The sequence below is a fragment of the Meriones unguiculatus genome, chromosome 8 (genome assembly GCF_030254825.1).
Source record: "Meriones unguiculatus strain TT.TT164.6M chromosome 8, Bangor_MerUng_6.1, whole genome shotgun sequence".
Lineage (NCBI taxonomy): Eukaryota > Metazoa > Chordata > Mammalia > Rodentia > Muridae > Meriones > Meriones unguiculatus.
In genome coordinates this window covers 28,330,696-28,347,500 of record NC_083356.1, presented here as the reverse complement: position 1 = coordinate 28,347,500, position 16,805 = coordinate 28,330,696, and the positions used below count along the sequence as shown (strand labels likewise).

The window sequence follows — 16,805 nt, the reverse complement described above, 5'->3', positions numbered from 1 at the left end:
GGAGAGGACAGAGGACCACCACAGCCTTTCCTCAGAATAGAAGTAGGTGGAGGCTTCCTTCACAGAAGCAGGCTGGCATTCCAGAGACCCATTCATATGGGAGATAAGCTATATAAAGATTGTCCCGTGGCCACCACAGAGTCCTCTAGAGTAGAGAAAGAGCTTAATTACAGCTGAGGCTCTGGGTTAAGCCTGTCCACAACACAGACTCAACCGCACACACTTGAGGAAGCTGAAGCTGAGACTGGGTCCCCTGAGAACCTCACTCAGGCCACAGAGAATAGGGAGTTGGTCCTGTGGCGTGGAGGTACTGATCTGGATGTGCCTGAAGTCAAGGGGACCATAAAGCCCAGCACCACAAGCAGCTGCGAAGCCTGCCTGTTCCCTATGCTTCCCTTGTTCCCTTCAGTAGCCACACTTGCTGAAAAATGAGAGAATATAGGCTTTGAAAGCAACCAGACCACCACTGAGCTTCACCAACATCTACATCACCTCCATCACCCCATTCTGCATCAGAAACACCAAAATTATCTCCATTCAAACCATCAACATCAGTATCACCTTACCCCATTCGACATCATCTCCATTCCCATCCTTAGTCGACAGGAAGTCCATGTTCAGAATGGCTCCCGTTCAGCTCAGGCCACACTGTCACTCACAGACATCTTCCATGTACAGAGTCTATTTCTGGTGCTTGGATTCTGTGATGTGCCTTGATTTGGTCTTCCCAGATGTTTGCACGATGTTATTGTTAGCCTTTTTATTTTGTTTTGCTTTGTTTATACTTGAAGTGACTGTAAGAGGATTTTTGTTTCAATTGTCACCAGAACAGACCAGGCCCTCCTCATCTCGCAGCTGTGTTTACAAAAATGCCTTCTCCCTGGGTGGCTAAGCGTTAACTTAAATCTCACTTCTCCTTAGGCATTTGGAGAATCCTGGCTATGGAAAGACCCGTGTGATTTTCTTAAGGGTATCATAGTGAGCATATGTTGTTCTGGATCTATTTGCATCGGTCTCTCCTTCTGATGCCTTCTCCTACTCACCATGGCTTTCTTTTGGTATAAAACCCCCTTCCTCAAAGAAGAAGGGGGAGTAACTTTCCACTCTCAAATATTAAACAAGATTGTTAAAGACTCATAAAATTCAGCCTATTTCCTCTCCAGGGCTAGCAACTGGACTATGAACCATTGCAGGACCTGCCCAGGGTGAAGTGGATGGAATGCTAGGCCTCCTAGGAAATGGCCTGCTCTCTTTAGTTTGCAGGCTACAGAGTTCTAAGGAGCAATGACAGGCTTGTACTGCCATCCTCTCCAACAACACACCTCCCCTCAACCCTGTGTCCTGCTCCCAGGAAGCACAGTGACCAGTGATGGCCTCACCTGGAGTGTTTGGGTGGGCAGATGGATGTTCATAAGTCCAGGCCCAGGGAGAGAGCAGACAGGCTAGAGAGGAGTAGAAACTCCCTTTCAGTTCTTCTTAGCTACAGTCCAGGAAATAACTGACTGAGTGCTTCCTGTGCAAAGCTCTTCCTCAACCCTCGTTAATTCACTCATTCATTCATCTACTCATACATCCTTCAAACAGAACTTTCATCAGAATACCTTCAGTCAAACCCACTTTCTATTTCTCACAGAAGACAGCATCACCTGGTAAACAGATGCCTGTGATTGGGAAAGAGAGGAATGAGACATAAATTCATTCTGCGAAGCCACTTGATCTTTAACCTTTTCAAAACAAACACATACAAGTAATGTGATATGGATTGAACAGGTTGTATTTATATATTTAGAGTCATACATATATTTGTAACAATAGTGAAAAAAAAGGCCATGGATTTGATAAAGAGGGTTCACTGGCAGAGGTTGGAGGGAGGAAAGGGTAGGGGAAAATGATGTAATTACAACATCAAAAAATATTTAAAACGATTTTTAAAATAAATACAAATCAAGAATCAGTATGCTTGTGAAGTGCTAGACCCAGGCTGGTGTTTTGCAAGGCCTGAGCTCTGGGGTGGACTACAACCTCATCCCTCCACTGCTGCATGAAAATGCAGGGATGCTATGCTTTCTGGGGGATGCTACCCCCAGAAAGAAGCTGTAATAACAGGGACAATATCTGCAGGACAGATCCTAGAATCACCACCATGTGCAGTGGAGGAGTGTAACTACCAAGAAAATTCCAAAGCGCAAAACAAGACGGAGGCTATCTAGAACAGATAGATAGAAGAAACAACACAGCCTATTTCTAGCCGTGAAGCACAACCAATAGGCGTTTTTGGTAGGTCTTGTTCAGAGATTTGTGTGAGGTACCCTGGGAACAACTTCCAGGATCTGAAGACTGCTTTGAATAGGGTGAGCCTCACTACTGCGCCGCTAAACTACCATAATTTCATCAGGCAGCTGGAGAGGCTGCCTGGTGGCTAAGAGATCTTGCTGTGCAATCCTGAGGTCCAGTGTGATGACCCCAGCACCCACATACCAAACACCTGTACGCCCAGCTCTGCAGCAGGCCGAACGGGAGGACCCCTGGAGTCTTTTACAGGGAACTCTGCTTCAAACGGACAAGCAGAGGGTGAGATAAGAAGTCAGCGGGTGCTCTCCTCTGGCCTCCAGCACATGCACAGGTGAGTGCACCTAAACACGCATGCACGTACACAGACACACATGTATGAGCAAACAAGTGAACACGTCTTTCAAAAATGTCACAGCGCTCAAGATACAGCCAGTTGGGCAATAGCAGCGCTTGCCTAAAAAATGCATTCTAAGTCCTGTATCTCAATTTACAGCACGGTTTTTAAGTACTCAGTGATGAGGGTGGAGTACTGATGCTGATGACTGCAAATTGTTTCATAAAAAAATAATATCGTGTAATTTTCTTCGAGAATGTTGTATATGTACACACAGTATTTTGACCTAAGCCTCACTCCCACCCCCCACAGAACCGACCAGTTCACTGGTGAGTCAAAGCACCCCGTGACCCCACCTCACCCCATCTGTCAGTCTCACATCCTGAGCACACTTCCTCCAGAGAGCCCCCACCCTGCATTTTCAGCAATGACAGCCCCCCACCCAGCACATGAGGTTCCAGCCTGGCTTCATGTATCTCTGCACAGATGACTTGGAGACAAGACTCCACCTCTACAGGGTCTACTGCCCCAGAAATCAGCACAAGGCCTCACAGATGTAGATCCTCAATAACCCAAAATAAATGTCATTTAAACCCTGGCTTAACAAACAATACAGATATCATACTATAGTAAGAAAGTCTACAGCCACACCAGTTTCTAGAATAATCTGTGTTCCTCACTGGGTTTCAGGCCAGAGCTCTTCTTAAGAAATGCTCTCTCTAACCCTGTGAGTTCTCACCCTATAGGGTTTTGACTTCTTTGGGGTCTTGATTGAACTTTCCACAAGGTTCACCCAAGACCATCAGAAAGTGCAGATATTTAATTATGATTCATAACAGTAACAAACTTACAGTTATGAAATAGCAACAAAAATAATTTTATGAGTCAGGCATGCTGGTGCATGCCTTTGATCCAAGCACTCTGGGAGGCAGAGGCAGGCAGATTTTTGTGAGTTCAAGGCCAGCCTGGTCTACAAATCGAGTCCAGGACAGCCAAGGATACACAGAGAAACCCTGTCTCAAAAACCCTAAATAAATAAATACTTCATGATTGGGGGTCACAAAAACATGAGGAACTGTATTAAAGGATTACAGCAGTGGGAAGGTTGATAACCACTGCTCTAAGCCATCCCCAGATGTCCTACTCTCTCCCAAGGCTGCCTGCTCTCTTAGCAGAGGACCCACCGGGGTTCCCAGCTGGGGACTGCTCCTTTTCCTGCAGTAATCAGCATGAGAGTCAGAGACTCTGGTCCCAACACCAGCCTCAGAATGCAGCCGCTGCTGGGCCTAGAAGGGAATGCCACACAGCATCCTCTGCTATCCAAGAGGGACAGATACCACCACAATGAAGAGGCGGGAGGTGAAAAGTACAGACAGGCTGGGGGGAAGAGGAAACCTCTCGGTACTTCCCATCCTGGTGAGGGCTGTCCTCAGAATAACCCCTCTAAAATCCTAGAGCTCGGATACCAAGGTCAGCCATGGGGCTGTTGTCTGATGCCTATGCCCTTCCCCCATTACCCACCACACTCAACAGATTCCAGGCAAACAATTTAGAGGCCCAGGGGTCATTTTGGATGTCAGCAGGTCACCGAGTTTGGGGAAATACAGAAGATTTGATTCTTCCAGACAGAATACATGGAGTCAGCCTGTCACCATTTTCTATCACTCCTGGTAACTCTCTGGGAGACTCTGCTATGGACCAGGCTCTGCCTCTAGCTCTTTTCTTAACTTTTAAATTTTTATTCTTTTAATGTGTTTTTCTTAAATAAAAACCCCCTCAGTGTAAGAAGCTCACAAATTTAAAACATCACACAGACAGATTAAGGTAGCTACTCGAACAAGCAGTTCCCCAGCCCCAAACTGTATACATCTCAGTGAACTTCTGTAGAGTTAGACAGGCTCTGCCTCTAACTTCAGAAGCTCTGTGAGGTCAGCAGACCAGGGACAAAGAGGAGATGGGTCACTTTTAACATCCGTGTCCTTTCCACCTCCGTCCACCACCTGTACTCAAGGAGGGAGAAGCCAAGGTGTTTGGATGACAGACAAGCCTCTTCTCTGTGTGGGCTGTCACTCTGCTCTTGCTTTGCTAACCCCATGGAACGGTGGCTTCACCTGCCCAGCCCCTGCTGCTTGCCTACCCAGTCCTCCTCTGAGCTTGGCACACTGCCTGCCTCCCCCAACAGAAACTTCTGCTGCCTGTGCAGGTGATAGGTGGGGACGGCCTTGGCAGGGGACAGAGCTCCACAGGGAAGGCGGGGGCACTTACTTTCACAAAGCCGACGCCTCAGCTTGCCACGGATCTTGTCAATGGCATTGAAATCTGAAACATGGAAGACATGCGCAGACTTGGGTTCTGAAGCGATCTCATCCAGCTCCTCCTTCAGCGCGGCGCCCACACCAACAGCAAAAATGCGGATGCCGGCTGCGTGGGCAGCTGCGGCAGCGTCCAGCACCAGGTCCTGGCTACGGCCATCTGTCAACAGGATGGCCACCTGCTTGAAGGCGCGGTTCCCAGGCCGCCCGCCTGCCTGGACTGAGAAGCTGCGGCTGGTTATGTAACGCAGCGCATCGCCAGTGTTCGTGTTGCCCCCGTGGTAGGTGATGCGCCTCGCAGCTGCCTTCACCTCCTCACGGGAGCCGAAGTGGCCCAGTTCAAAGGCTGTCGTGGGCCGGTCACTGTAGCGCACAACTCCCACACGGGTGTGGTCAGGGCCCACCTCAAAGGTGTCTACCAGGTTGGCTACCCATTGGCGGACCTTCTCAAAATCCTCCTTTCCCACGCTGGAAGACGTGTCCAGGAGGAAGACCAGATCATACTGCACGCTTTTGCAACCTGTGTGAGAGAGAGAAAGGGTAAAGTGGGGGATGAGTGGTAGGAAATCTACAGATTTAGTTCCCTCACTCCAAACCTCTCCCTCAGACTTTACTCAGAAGCCTGCCTGCCTGCCCTTTGGCTTACTGACATCCCACAGCAGGGTAAGGCTTACAGAGTTACAGAGAAGACCAACTGAGGATATGTGACACCACATTAAAGTGATTTATGTCCGTGGGACGCTACCAGGTGCCAAGCTCTTTGATTTAACACTGGTTAAAAAGTGCTATCATTTTATTAGTGTTTGAGTACCTGTGCAGGTGCCAAAGACAGACTTTTGATGGCTTCCTCTACCCTGCTCTCTTACAGTCTGAGGCAGGATCTCTCACTGAACTTGGAGGCTTCTGGGGTTTGGCAAGACTGTCTGCCTGCTGAGCCCCCACAATCTCTCTACCTCCCTCTACCCCAGAATGTGCTCTATCATGAACCCAGCTTTTATGTAGTTGTTGGGAATGTGCCAGGCCTGGTGGTCTATGGTCTACTTTTCCACACCCAACTCGATGCTAGAAGCAAATTTCCTGCCTGGTCATGTGGATTTCCATGACTTCGTGGGGTTCACTGAATGGAGTATTTTACCAACAGAGCGTGCATAAATGTATAATATTTATGTAGATTAGACATAGATATATGTTATAGAGATGTTCTATAATGCTTCATATGTTTATGCTTCATATTTTTATAAAAAATAGATTTTATGAAAACTATATGATGTTTTTAATTAAGCAGAATAAAACATTAATATAATTTTCTCCCTTCAAGAAGCCCTTAATATGGGGTCTACCCATCCATTTCATAGTTAGGTGGTTTAAGAATAGGTGTTTTCTAAGCTTCAAAGTGCTGCACAAACACGGGAGGAGCTCTTGAGAAGGTTGTCTGGAATCCTCCAAAACAAGGGAACAGCGACAGAGGAGGCCTCTGGGTGCCCATGACACCAACATTAGGGTGGTAAAGAACGTATTTTGCTGAAATACCAACTTGACTAAAGTCAAAAATGATGAATCAGGCCATGACAACATAAGGAATAGTGCATGTATGCCAAGCGGGGATGCAGAGATCTGTTGCACCACTGTAAGGCCCTTCCAAAGGAATTAGTGGTCAATCGGCTTGACATATGTTGACTTAACCCCAGAAAACTCAGAAGGTTGGGGAGAGATATGTAAGAATTATCACAGCAGCACGGCCAATAAAAGCATGTGAAGAATCTACAGCACAGCCCAGATACAATGGGCGAAATAGAAATCACCGGTGCTGGGTTCCTACAGGGCACAGCAGGAACCATCACGGCGGTAGCAGAAGGAAGGCCACTCACCAGTGGTGGGTGGGGTGGGGGCAGGGTGAGGGTGTGAGCTTCCCGAGAGAGTCCGACAGAATGTGGGTGCTGTGCTTGGAGAGACTGTACAGTCCTGCCTCCCAACCCCACTCTGTGTATGTGTGTGTCTTTGTGTGTGTGTGTGTGTGTGTGTGTGTGTGTGCCTGTAACTCTGCAGGGATAACTAAGGAAACCTGAGGGATGTAGAACATTAATTTTATTATTATAGGTGTTTTGCTTTTATATTTGTAAATTGGTAAAAATCAAAATCCAAATTCACACGCTTACACACATACACACCCTCTCTCACAGAATCTTCTCAGAAAAAAAAAACTTTTCTCATGGATGAAGAGAGATCTCACAGAGAGAGAGAGATGGCTCAGCAGTTAAGAGCACTGGCTGCTCTCCCAGAGGACCCAAGTTCAATTCCCAGCCCCCACATGGCAGCTCACAACGGTCTGTAACTCCAGTTCCAGAGAACCTGTCACCCTCACACAGTCACACAGGCAGAACAGCAACCATCTTCATGCCCCCTCTCTTACAAGTTCTTCACACAAGCATACTCTCTTACACAGTATTTTTTTTTTCTTTGACACAGGTCCAATCTTCCAGAGTCCCTCCCACACTATGGCACGCACACTCTCACGTTCTCTCACGCCTTATTTTGCTCTCACAGGCCCCGTCTGAACATCACAAGCATCAACTGAAGGATGGCTGATAGACTTGCTATATTGGTGGCACTCTTGCACTCTTGGTCAAAAGTGAAGTCGTAGGATCCCACCCTCCCGTGCACACACACATGAACGAACATTAACCATCCCGTCCCCAATGTAACACCCCACCTGCACGCTGGGCCTGGCAGCCACCATGCCCTCCCCACAGCAGTAGCATCCACAGAAGGCAGGCCGAAGGACTCCCTCTGGGGACGGTCATGACTCCCCTGCTCTTGGAGACAGGCATATCTCGGTGAGGAAGAGATACTTCAGGGATCTAGCGGAGCATTTCCTGTATGGAAAAAAAGATGCACTTTGAGAAGCCCTGCAGAGCTTAAGGGTCAGGAGGAGCAGGGAGAAATCCCACATGCAGGGGCCAGTTCATCTCCAGCCTCAGTTTACCCTTCTGTGTGAGCAAGGCCACGGGACCTGTCTATTTCCTTTCCTGGTTTGTCCATGCGGTCTTGATGCTGGGTGATCCACAGCTGTGCCCTTCCTAGATCTCTCCATGAGCATCATCACAGTCCCCTAATTAATATGACTCACAGACCTACCATGACCGGCCGCTCCTGATCTCACCAGCCCAGAGGGCTCAGCATGGTGGCTGTGGACTTTCAAGCAGTTTCCCACAGATACCAAGTCTGCAGCAGTCCTTCCCCTATGGAGAATGCTTCCCTCTGCCCAAACTCCACACTTGCCGAGAGCCCAGGAGGAACTCAGCCCGGACATCGCTCTTCCCCCTGGCATGACCCTCCATATGGCTGAGAGCCACCCTCAGCGTTATCAAGTGAACAATGTACTCCCTTCTTTGAGCAGTAGGCTGTCACCTCATCCATTTGCCTCCCTGCCTCACCTACCACCCTGTGATGCTTGGGGGTTGGCAAACCAGGGCATGAATTTGCACTCTGTATGCATGTGCAGCCAGGTCCTACTATTATAACAGCAAGTAAGGATCTTCCGTGGGGCCCATGCACCAGATTTAAATGGAAGGGAATTTTTTTAATGTTTCAAATAATAGAAGAATACATTCTCAGGGTTTAGGTTACTAAACAACACAGCATTAAGCAGGTAGCAAGAGATTGAGCTGAGAGCAAATGTACTTATTTGTTTTTAAAATGCTGCTGTGATTCAGGCATTTATATCACGATTTGGATTTGGTCGGTGTGACAAAAAGAGAGGTCTGTAAAACTACAGCCTACGACTGGCATGTTGTAGCTACATTCCCATTTCCAGTGAGCTCTCTCTCTCTCTCTCTCTCTCTCTCTCTCTCTCACACACACACACACACACACACACACACACAAAGACAAACACATTTTATAGAAACCGAAGCCTTGAGGTCCACATGAGAACAGCCATGCCCATCTCGCCTCAGCCATACGAAGAGTACTGGCTGGTTTTATGTAGCAACTTGACACAAGCTAGAGTCATCTGAGAGGAAGGAACTTCAGTTGAGGAAATGACTCCATGAGATCTGGCTGCAAGACATTTTCTCAATTAGTGATCAATGGGGGAAGGCCCAGCCCATTGTAGGTGGTGACATCTCTTGTCTGGTAGTTAGAAAAGGAAAGGAAAGGAAAGGAAAGGAAAGGAAAGGAAAGGAAAGGAAAGGAAAGGAAAGGAAAGGAAAGGAAAGGAAAGGAAAGGAAAGGAAAGGAAAGGAAAGGAAAGGAAAGGAAAGGAAAGGAAAGAGAAAAGAGAAGAAAAGAAAAGAAAAGAAAAGAAAAGAAAAGAAAAGAAAAGAAAAGAAAAGAAAAGAAAAGAAAAGAAAAGAAAAGAAAAGAAAAGAGGCTGAGTAAGCCATGTGAAGCAAGCCAGTAAGCAGTAACCCTCCTTGGCTTCTGCATTAGCTCCTGCTTCCAGGACCCTGCCCTGTTTGAGTTCCTGTCCTGAATTCCTTCAATAAAGAACAGCAATATGAAAGTGAAAGCCAAATAAACCCTTTCTCTCCAACTTGCTTTATGGTCATGGTGTTTTGTTGCAGCAATAGAAACTCTAACAAAGACACAACATTATTTGTAGTTTCTAGGACACCCCCCGCCCCCGTCACCCTGTGCTCTGAAGGTTGCACCACTAGCAGCTATGATGATCCTCACTATATATATGATAAGTAACCCAGGAAGGATCTTGCTACCATCAGCTATACTCCTACCAATGATGGAGCCAAGATCACATACACTGAAAACAGTTGGTAAGTCATTCTGAGTGATATCCCCATGAATGAGTCCAGGCATAAATGAGTCTAGTCTAATCTGTGAACCCTAGGGAAAAGCTAAGGACATGCTCCTGGCTTCCAACGAGCCTGAGTCTCAGGCCAAAAATTCCTCCTAGTCCACACATTCACCAAATTCCAACATATGGCACAGATTTAACACATCAATTTTCAGATGTACATCAGCCAAGTGCTATGGCCTAGAGGCTGTATACCAATGACTAAGAGATTCTGTTCATGACCTGTATCTCCTCCCAATGCATTCAAGGGATATGGGTCCTCTGAATTCTGCTCACAAAGTGCCCCTCTTCTCACATCTCCTCCCGTAACTTATACCAGGCTAAAGGCTTAAACCTGGAGGGCCCCCTCCTCCAGCTCTGCACCTCTCTGTGAAACTTTTACATTAGTGTTTATTGCAGCAACACTCACTATGGCTAAACGTGGAACAAACCAACAAGAGGAACTGTTAAAGAAAATACAATATATATACATATACATGTATATATGTGTGTGTGTTTCAGCCATAAAGAAGAACAACGTTATTTCATTGCTGCAAATAGTTGCAAATGCAGATAATATTAAGTAAATTAAGCCTGTTTTAGACAAATGCACATTTCCTCTTATGTGTGGGTCCTGGATTTTTACACAGATACATAAAATCATGTATATTACACAAATGTAGATGTGAAACTGTCCTTTGTGTGATATAAAGTGGGAGGGAAGGAAAGAAAGGAAAGATGGGGTATGACAGAAAAATGATCAAAGAACATTGCATATTAGAATGAAAATGGCATTTTGCAACACAATACAATAAAATTTTAGCATGAAAATCTAATTGATTAATTTTAAAATGTTTCTTCTCTCTCTCTCTTTCTCTCTCTGTCTGTCGATCTATCTATCTCTGGACTGGACTTAGGCCCCCAACACATATTTAATTGATGGGTATCTTGGTCCTCATGTGAGCCCCCTAGCAAGTGGAGCCGGGGCTGTCTCTGATGTGGACTCTGTTGCCTGCTTTTGGATCACTTTCCCCTAGCTGGTATGCCTTTTCTGGCCTCAGTGGAAGAGGATTTGATTAGTCCTAATGCAACTTAATGTGCTGTGGTGGGTTGGTAAGGAAGGTAGGCTTCCCTTTTCTGAGAAGGGGAGGGAGAAAGGAGAAAGAGGATGGGAGTGTGGGACTGGGAGAAGAGAGAAGGGTCTGTGATCAGGATGCAAAGTGAATAAATAAATAAATTTAATAAAAATTGTAATTTGTAAAACCAATATCTGTATAAAGAAGAGAGTTCACAGATTTTTAACATTGATATGCTCGTTTAATAAATATTTCTCACTCCTGTCACTTGCCTAGGACAGGCAGGTAAAGCACACTGAGTCACCTTGGATAAGTCCTCATTGACCTCTGGGATCTGGTCAGATGCACAACATACTAGGACAGGGCAGGGTCCAGTGAGCACAGGAAGAAGAAGCCCAGTGAGTTATGGGAGCACAGCCAAGTAGATAGAGTATGTGGCTACACCCTGGACATTTGGGGAAAGGTAATGCTTCCTGAGATCTTTCCAAGTGGAGTTCGGAAAGCTGAGCAGAAGCCAAACCAATGTATGCAAGGCAGGTAACAACTTTAGACAAAAGGAACATCGTTTGTTTGGCCCCAGGGGGTAAAAAGGTACTTAGGAACAGTCCCGTTAGAACAGTATGAAAGTTCCTCTCAGGACAGGTGAATGGACTCTATAACCAGAGCTCTGCCACCTTCAGGGAAATGTGGGCATGATTCCTCTCAAGTGCCTACTCTATGAAGGACCTGAATAATGACATGAGGAAAACATCAAGAGGCAAATGCAGGATCAAAAAGAAAGGTGCTGTACCTAAATAGAACAAGCACAGTAGTCATAGTTCTGGGCTCAGGGGTCAGAGGGCACAAAGAGGAAAGCAACATGGGAATGAACAAGTCTGCTAGTAGCCCACCTCTTCCATCCTTCAACACCTGTCTGCCATGCCCAGGACCTAGGACAATTCTAAGGGATGCTGTGCACCTCAGTAAATATTAGCTTTGTGGATGAATGATAAAAGACCAATATCAATGTCAACCTTCAGTCTTACTATCTTGTGGTGGCTAGGAGTTATTTGTTAGATAAATAGTGATGCCATCGGAGAGCTAAGAACTTAGACGGCTAGCACCATTTATTATCTGCCATATGTCAGACATTGACTCTGATGTGATCGTCTGTGTCCTCTCAAGGCAGGCTCTATTCACTTTCGTGAGGGGTAGAAAGAGACCAGGATAGAGAAAAGGCACCTCATTCCTACGATACTAAGTTGGTGAGAGCTGAGAGGACAAACTGGGATTTGAACACAGGATGCTTCTGAACTGATCTCCACAGATGCAGAAAATACAGTAGCAGCAACCTCTCAGTGACTGCTTTGGGAGAAATAAAAAAGATGGTGGACATGTGGATGAAATGGTAGTGTGCACCCTCATTTGTTATTTATCATGACTCATGAAGTTTGATAATTTCCCCAACTGAGGGATCTAGGCTTCAGCCAACATATATTCTTCAACTTATCTAAATTTTTGATGCATGTCTTCCCCAATGTACACAGGAGAAAGTACAGATACATCTCTTTAAGAACAAAGCTATGGAGCAAAGGATAAGCACTCTGATTTGTGTGAGTTACTCAAGTATCAAATGTCACGACCAAATGCAATTTATGTCAGGAAGGTGATTCAACAAAAACAATAAAGTGATGTAATTATCATATCAGTACAAAGAAGGGAAGGAAAATACATGTGATCTCTATTGGTATACACACAAATAAGCATGTGACTCAAGCCAATATCTCTTCAACATACAAAACACCCAATCCATTAATTAGAACCATAATGTGATTCCTCAGAATAACAAAGGTCAAATCTGAACTCACACACCAACATAATACTTAATGTTAAAATGTTGAATGCATTTCCTTTAAGGTCAAAAACAATACAAGAATATACAACTGTATTCAACACTTTGCCAGAAGACAAAATAATGATGACGATGATGATGGTAATAATAATAATAATAATAAATTGCATCCAACCTGGAAATGAAGAAGGCAATGTCTCTGTATCTGGAGATATGATCTTATCTGCACAAAATACTGCAGACTCTGCAAAACTGCTAGAACTAATAAGTCCATCACAGTCATAAAATGAAGAATTGGCACTCAAGTATTGTCTCTGCTTCCATGTTCTGGTAATGAACGATTCAAAAAGGAATGTTATAAACCCCATATATGACAAGATCAAGAAAGATCAAATTCTCAAAACAAGAAAGATAAAATTCTTAACTGAGGGGGTGTAAGAATTATACACATAAAACTACAAAACAATGAAAAAGAAATTAACTAAGATATGAGCCAGTGTGGAGGGATTCATGTCATCACTTAAGAGATTCATGGTTCTACCTGAGGTGATGAACAATGGCCATAGCTGTACAGCACGCATCTCTAATCAGTGGTGTTGAGCTGTGCACTCAAAATGGCTTAGAAAAAATTATATTATAGATGTGTGTGTACCCTCTGTATAACATATGCCTGTATACAAAAACAAAGTTAAAATGTATTCTGTTCCCTCAACCCTTCACCAAGATTCAGAACAACACTGAAAAAGAAGAGAAAGAACGTAAGTGCCAGAGGATGGGCAACAATTCCATGAAATGCTGTCTTTTGGACATGATGTGGTTATCAAGCTTATGAACTAATAGTAACTACAGTTACCTGAAAAAAACCTGCATAGAATCAAGTCAGTCAAACTTCTGACATAGATGAAGGAGGAGTTATGGAGGATGCATTCCTTACTGAGGAGCTGTTGGCAGTTGAGAGTTTGCAAGAGAGACAGTCATTCTTTGAGGGTATAGACAGAGTAGACTTCCTATTTTCAAAAGGATGATCCCACACCTAAGAAAATATGAACAGCACTAACTAGACTTAGTGAGTTATATTGATAATAAAATAAGAGGAATGAAGTTGGGAGGGGAATGTAAGAACCAGGAAATTGGGAGAATGGGGAATGGATAAGAACCTATTTTGTTGTATACACATTTGAGATTATCAAATAGCACATTTCAAGCATTTTAATTACATATATCTCCCTGCCCTCTATGTTAGGATTTTGTCTGGCTGGAGCTTGTGGGAGTATTGTGTATGCTGGCATAATCACTGTGAATTCATATGTGCATATGCCCTGTTGTGCTTGTAAAATACTGTTATCCACAGCTATTAGTCCTTGATGGCTGCTGGGAGGTTCAGCTTATTTAATGATGTGACCCTTAGTGGCTAATCACAGGCTAATCCCACAACTAGCTGAGCAACACAAACAGGACTCAATGGGAAAAAGTGAAGTAGTAGTAGGAGGAGAATGAGGAGGGAGGAGAAGGGGAAGAAGAAGGAGGAGGAATAAGGAAGAGGAGGAAAAAGAGGGAGGAAGAAGAACAGAAAAAAAAAGAAGAAATAGAAATTGAAATATTAAAGTTGAGTAGGAAAAGATGGGAGGGTTGAAAGAAAATACATATGTCCGAAATACACTCTATTTCTCAAAAAAAAGCAAAAATGTCCTCAAAACTAAAACAAATTTTAAAATTAAGTCAAAATAAGTTAATAAAATAGGAAACAAATTTTTTAAATAAAATAAAGGTGTTCACATCACAATTCTTCAGAATGCAAGTAGAAAATACAGTTACAGGTGAACACAGGTTGGTGATCAGCCCATGGTTTAATATAGAAATTAATATGGATTTTTTTTTCTGGGTGAGTTCATTGTATTTGTGAGGGTTATTCTAGGTAAAAGAAGAAGGGAACTTAGAACCAGGCATTCAGCAACCAAAGAAACTGGCCATCAGTGGCCATGAGCTAAGGAATGCAGGTGGTTTCTAGAAGCTGAAAGTTTAAGAGAAGAGATTCTGTCCTGGAACATTCTGGAAGAATGTAGCATTGCCAGACTTTAACCCAGGGAAACCCACTGCTGATGAAAAGTCAGGAACAGTGTCTCTAATCAGAGGAATCAAGGCCTTACCCAGCATAATGCTAGAATGTTTAAAAAAATGAGCCAGATATACAAATAAAGCCTGGACCTACCTGTTCCTGACACTCACAGAACCCAAAGTGTCCCCAGGCAAAGCCTGGCTTAGTGTAGATCATCTATGATGAAGACCCACATGTTTCTGTCTCTACCACAACCTCCAAGGGTGGGTATCTCCATGTCTCAACTAACTACCCCTGACTCCCTGTCAGCTTCTACAGAGGGTCTAGCCAAACACTACCTCACCACTCAGGTCCACCATCAAATTTGGAGCAGGCATATGCTTGCTGAGAAGAAAGGAGATGATCCCAATGTTTGGCTTCTTAAGGGAAGGGCTAGGGAAAGATAGGTGTCAAGTGTAAGTGTGTGTGTGTGTGTGTGTGTGTGTGTGTGTGTGTGTGTGCTGTAACCAAAGTGCATTGTGCAAACATCATGGCACACTTTCAAGATACACTATCATCCCCACTGGTGATGCATGTTATGTGGTAGAGATCATAGAAACTCCACCAAGTACACGCCGATGACATGTTGGATTTGGGGTCAGGTTTCAATGATAGGGAAGATGTCTACTTCTTGGCATTAATCATTACATATCTCTTGCTCACTAAACTCTGGGGACCAGTCTACAGATTTCATAGTGACCATTGTATTTAATCAGCAGGCATGCCAGACTCATTTTCAGAGTAGGAAACAAAATAACAGTACGCTTCAGGAACTTTCATACTTCAATCCCAGGGTGAGTCCAGCCCACTTCAGATTCCTTGGGCAGAATCCTGCCTCTTTGGATGTCTGGAGTATGTCTGGGGCAACACTGATGCAAGGGATAAGAAGAGAAGCAAGAATCTAATCACAAATCAAACCTCGAAGTTCCCTTTTATAGGAAGGGGAAAACAAGGATTTCAGAAGCGAAGGGACAGGGCTTTGGGAAAAAACTTCTAGGTAAGAGAATTGAAAGGAAAGATATGTTCCTGTTTGGTTCTTAGCTGACAGTAATTGGTCTGATGCTATTGAACCAACCTTGCATACATACGATAAACCCCAGCTGCCTGTGCATAATTTTTTCATTGTTGGATCTGATTGACTAAGGTTTACTGAAGAGTTTTATATCTATATTCATAAATGATATTGGTCCGCAGCCCTGCTTTGTTCTGATGTTTTTGTGTGGCTTAGATCTTCAGGTAATGCTGTCTTCGTAGAGTGAGTTAGGATCCCTCTACTCATTGTTCCTGACATGTCCACAGAGGAGAGCTTGATGTGAACTCCTGGCTGTGCTCCCCAGTGACTGAAGGAGCACTTCTAGTTTCCTGTTCTCTTGTGTATCTCATTTCCAGGATGGTAGCATGAGTTATGGACAGTGACTTCTACAAAGTATGTAGCAGGGATATGACATAACTAAAGAGAGAGCGGGGGGGGGGGAGAGAGAGATTTCATGTAGATCTCTACACTCCCCGTCCCACCTTAGGTGGCAACCCAGTGGGTAGGGACAACCATTGTGCCATCTCCCTCCCACTTGGCTTTGATCTCTTTCCAAGGGCTAGCGGCCAAGTTGGAATGACATGGGCCACACCAATGTCTCTGGGAGGCAGAACACTGCCATTAGTCCCCCAAAAGTCCAGCAATTAATTTAGTGAGCTGAGTTCTTTCCACTAGCCAACCCATTGCCATAGTAACCGACATTCCTCATCCAGGGACCCAGAGAAGGGGGAGGAAGACAAATACTGGATAGAAACCAATTTAGAGAAAGAAAATGAGATTCGGCCCACTAAGAGGGCAGCCTGGGCAGAGTCCATGCTGCTGAGGGTGGGGGAAGGGTGTCATGGAGTACTACTTTTGTGCTGCTGGGTGATGAGTTGTGCTCTGGGTAGAAAGCTGCCTAGGACATAAAGGCATGATGTGTACAGGACTGGACAGTGAGATGTGTCTTCCTTCCTATCCTGACCATTTCGAGCCCTCTAGCCTGAACTCTGCTTGTAGGTCAGAGATGGTAGATTAAATCTAAGCAACTTCCAATCCAA

General features: G+C 44.7%; 1 protein-coding gene across 2 annotated transcripts in view; it reads right to left on the bottom strand.

The window, feature by feature from the left end:
* The window catches only part of Col22a1 (collagen type XXII alpha 1 chain), a 231,665-nt gene that overhangs the window by 200,843 nt on the left and 14,017 nt on the right, over positions 1-16,805 (bottom strand). The window contains exons 2-3 of one of the 2 annotated variants that reach the window (XM_021652125.2): positions 7,649-7,811; positions 4,892-5,458 (exon numbers count right to left, since the gene is read on the bottom strand). In XM_021652125.2, the coding sequence (XP_021507800.1) occupies positions 4,892-5,458; positions 7,649-7,766 (685 nt within the window). In that variant the 5' untranslated portion in view covers positions 7,767-7,811. Of the gene's footprint in view, positions 1-566; positions 737-4,891; positions 5,459-7,648; positions 7,812-16,805 lie in introns of those variants that run through there. The other variant, XM_060389316.1, reaches the window with a different exon arrangement.